Source organism: Fukomys damarensis, unplaced genomic scaffold (genome assembly GCF_012274545.1).
Source record: "Fukomys damarensis isolate Sample0158 unplaced genomic scaffold, DMR_v1.0_HiC HiC_scaffold_7, whole genome shotgun sequence".
NCBI lineage: Eukaryota > Metazoa > Chordata > Mammalia > Rodentia > Bathyergidae > Fukomys > Fukomys damarensis.
Window position 1 is genome coordinate 35,819,298 of NW_022900919.1, and position 3,404 is coordinate 35,822,701.

At 44.8% G+C, this 3,404-nt stretch overlaps 1 protein-coding gene across 1 annotated transcript in view; it reads left to right on the forward strand.

The window, feature by feature from the left end:
• Positions 1 to 3,017: 3,017 nt before the first annotated feature.
• The window catches only part of Jag1 (jagged canonical Notch ligand 1), a 36,625-nt gene continuing 36,238 nt past the window's right edge, over positions 3,018 to 3,404 (forward strand). The window contains exon 1 of the mRNA XM_010634213.3: positions 3,018 to 3,399. Within this exon, the coding sequence (XP_010632515.1) occupies positions 3,018 to 3,399 (382 nt within the window). The remainder of the gene's footprint in view (positions 3,400 to 3,404) is intronic.

Consider the following 3,404-nt stretch of genomic DNA (forward strand, 5'->3'; position numbering starts at 1 on the left):
AAAGAAACTCATGGTTTTACTTTCAAAAAATTAATTTGGATTTCTTGTGAATGTAAAACAAAGCTTTGGAAAAAAAAACTATGGCTGGATGTATTCAATTAATTCTTCAATAAATAAACTCATGGCTGGGGGTTGCCATGGGAACTGTAATTTTAACCTGATTTTTAATGTCTAATTTATAGCCCACAGATTTCTTTTCATGCAGAATCTCTTGTGATATGGAAGAATGAGACAAACTCACGGTGATGGCTGAGCATTCGGACACCATGCTTCCCATGGGAGGCCTGACCAAGTCACTGAGGTGGTAGTGGGAGCACAAGAGGTCAACTTGCCCGACACAGACGTACCCTTTGGTTCTGGTGGGGGTGCGATAAGAGATCATGAACATGAGTATGACATGTGAATTTGCATTCTCTGCTGTGCTCAAACAAGGAGGGAGTGAATGTTTTAAGGCTATTGTACATGTCCTTTCTCTGTAATTTGGACCTTTCTTCTTTATTGGAATGAATAAAAGAATGAGAAAAAAACAGTAAGGAAAAAGAAACATTCTTTTTCTTCATGACTGTAACTGACACTGGCATCAGTCCTTACAAATATACTCTGTGCTCTGTAGTGCTCACCAACGTGTGCTGTCACTGTACTCTTGGCGCCCTGCACAGTGCCCAGCATATAAATATTTTCAATATTTTATAGTGAACCTTTTCAAGTAAAGAGAAATTTAAAGAATTTTGTGATGAGCACAAGTATACTGCCTAGATTTTTCCATCAACACTTTCCTGTTGTTTTAGCATAGTTTATCCACCTCACTATGCTCTCCAATGGCTATAATTTTTTATGCAAATTGAAGTTGCAGGCATCACCTTTTGCCATAAATGCTTCTGTATTCATTTAAGTGACTGTGGGGGAATATTTATATACAATCCTTTTCTCATTTGAACATATAATGAAATACACAATCTTAAATATACTTATTAACGAATTTTGACAAATGCATACACCTGTGTATCCAAATCCCCCATGGAGACTGAGAGCATTACCCCACCCTCAGAAAAACTTTGAGCACATCCTTGGCAACCTCTGTCTTCTGCAAAATCATTCTTGTGATTTGTTTTTTGCCATAGACTTGTTTTGCCTGTCGTACAACTTCATGTAAACCAATCCATGTAAGCTATACTGTTTGCATCTGGCTTATTTCATGCCATGTATTTATTATTATTATTATTATTATTATTATTATTATTATCTGTGTTACCACGTGCAACAGTAGCTCTCAATCACTATCGATTAGCTGATTTTTATCTTTTTATCATGGTCTTGATTAACCAAGGATTTCAGTTGATTGATTTTTAAATACAGTCAAGGTGGCTTGAATGTCTCTTCTTAAACCATTTGGGGGTTCAAGACTGCTGTTTGTTGATGACTCAGTGGAGGCAAGGCAAGTTTTGCGGATAAAAAGAATGTAGGCTTTTTTTTTTTTAAGAGGAGAAAGTTATCCAAGGATAGTTATGATTGGAGCATGTGGGATGGGCCAGACAACAACTGGCGAGGAGCCACTCCTTTACTTTGAGGTGTATGTGTGGTGCCTAAGTGGCATTTTTCAAAGGAACATTTTTCTGGGACAATTGCTTACAGCTGGAAGGTGAGGCTCAAAGGCAGCTAATGGCTTAGTTGAGGGAATCTCCAGGTTTGAGTTCTCAGCCACAGTTCCCCCTCACCCAGGGCGGCAGCTGAGGAAGTGGTGGACAGAGCTTCCACTCCATGCCTGCTGCCCTAAGGTAACTGGCTTTTTGGGGGAGTCCCAACTCATTGGAAGAGCCCCAACTGAAAATTTTCAAAAGAATCCCCTGTAGCCCACAGTCATCTTCTCTGAAAGTGGGTTCTTAGTCTCAGAAAGGGGTGGCCTCAGCTATGAGAACATGATAATTTTATTAGTGGGTTAAACCACCTGATTAAGCCTGTCAGAAATCTATTCTCTCTCCTGTTCATCAAATGGGCTATATTCACCTGTGGACCAGAGTTGACCCTGACTCACATGCAGCCCAGAGTGCTACACAGAGGCACCTCCCTTCCTGGGTCAAATCAGGTGGCTCCACAGAAAGTTTAAGATGGAACTCCAGAGCCTCCTTCCTGGGAATGTGTGGGGCACAGGATATAGAATAAAGTGGGTTTCAACATGGGCAACTTCAAGGAGTTTACATTTTAAGGCCTCATCAGCTTTTAGGGATTTTTTTTTTTTTCAGCACCACTACCTAGCACCCTAACTGGGAGACCCGGGAACAAAAAGTTTGTGGGGCGCTGGTGTTTATACAAATTTTTGCTAGAAAAGTCAGCAGGATTACTGTTGACTACTGGATGTCTTGCATTTTGGATATTCTGGGAAGGGGGCACAAGGCTCCAGTAAGAGCACGGTGGCTGCTGCCTAAACCAGCTAACATGACCAGTTGTAAACTTCTGTTCTTGGCTATGTCCCTCCACAAGTACGGATTTTCTCACGCCTGATCAAGATGGGGCATATTTTTATTAAGAAAGTACCTTTCTCAGGGGCGTTTTATGAGCTGTTCAAATGCCAGGATTCCTAAGCCATCCTCGGTGGCTTTGAACCAGTGTAAAGAGATCAGTTAGCTGTATTTATCCCCCAGAATATCTGGCACTGATTTTAGCTTCTCGTCAAATGCAGTAAGTAGATTACTACAAACACCTGCCCTTTTATCCTCTCCTAACTCAGCACGTTGGAAATTATTTTCCTTTGACCCAGCGCAGCTCATATCCTCTACAGCCTAGGCGGGCTAGAGCCCCAGAGTGGCCTCTAAATAATCACGCTTTTCTGCAGGACATACTCAATATAAGGGCTAAAACTCTGTCCGTGCCTCATTGGGTGTGTTTCTTAAAAAGAGCTCTCCTTAAACCAGCAGCAAAGGCGCTGGGAGGGGGGCTGGCAGAGGCCCGCGGGTTTCCTTTGACCTTGATTATGACCAGGAGTGTCGCTGCTAATTGCAAGGATCACATCGAGGTGGGAAATGGCATCAGTTTCCACAGCCACTGCAGAGAAGCCAAGTTCTGCGGCGGGAGGCGGCGGTGAGACGGCCCTAACCAGGCCCACTCCCGAGACCCAGAGAGGGGCTCGGAGGCCGCCTACAGGTGCAATCCCGGCACTGCGGAACGGACGGCGGGCGCGGGGTGTCCAAGCCCCCGACATCTCTGCCCGCCATTCCCAAGCCTGGTCGGGCCTCAGCGTGCCCGCCGCCCTCCCCTCCACCCCCGTCTGGTTTTGGGGAGGAAGTTGGGAGCCCTCCGGGGCTCCGCAGACTTGGATTCGGAGGGAGTGGAGCGCGGCCGAGGTTTTCCCTCGAATCTGCGGCCAGCCTGGCTCCGGGAAAGTTTTGCAAAGTTCCCAGCAGCGTCTG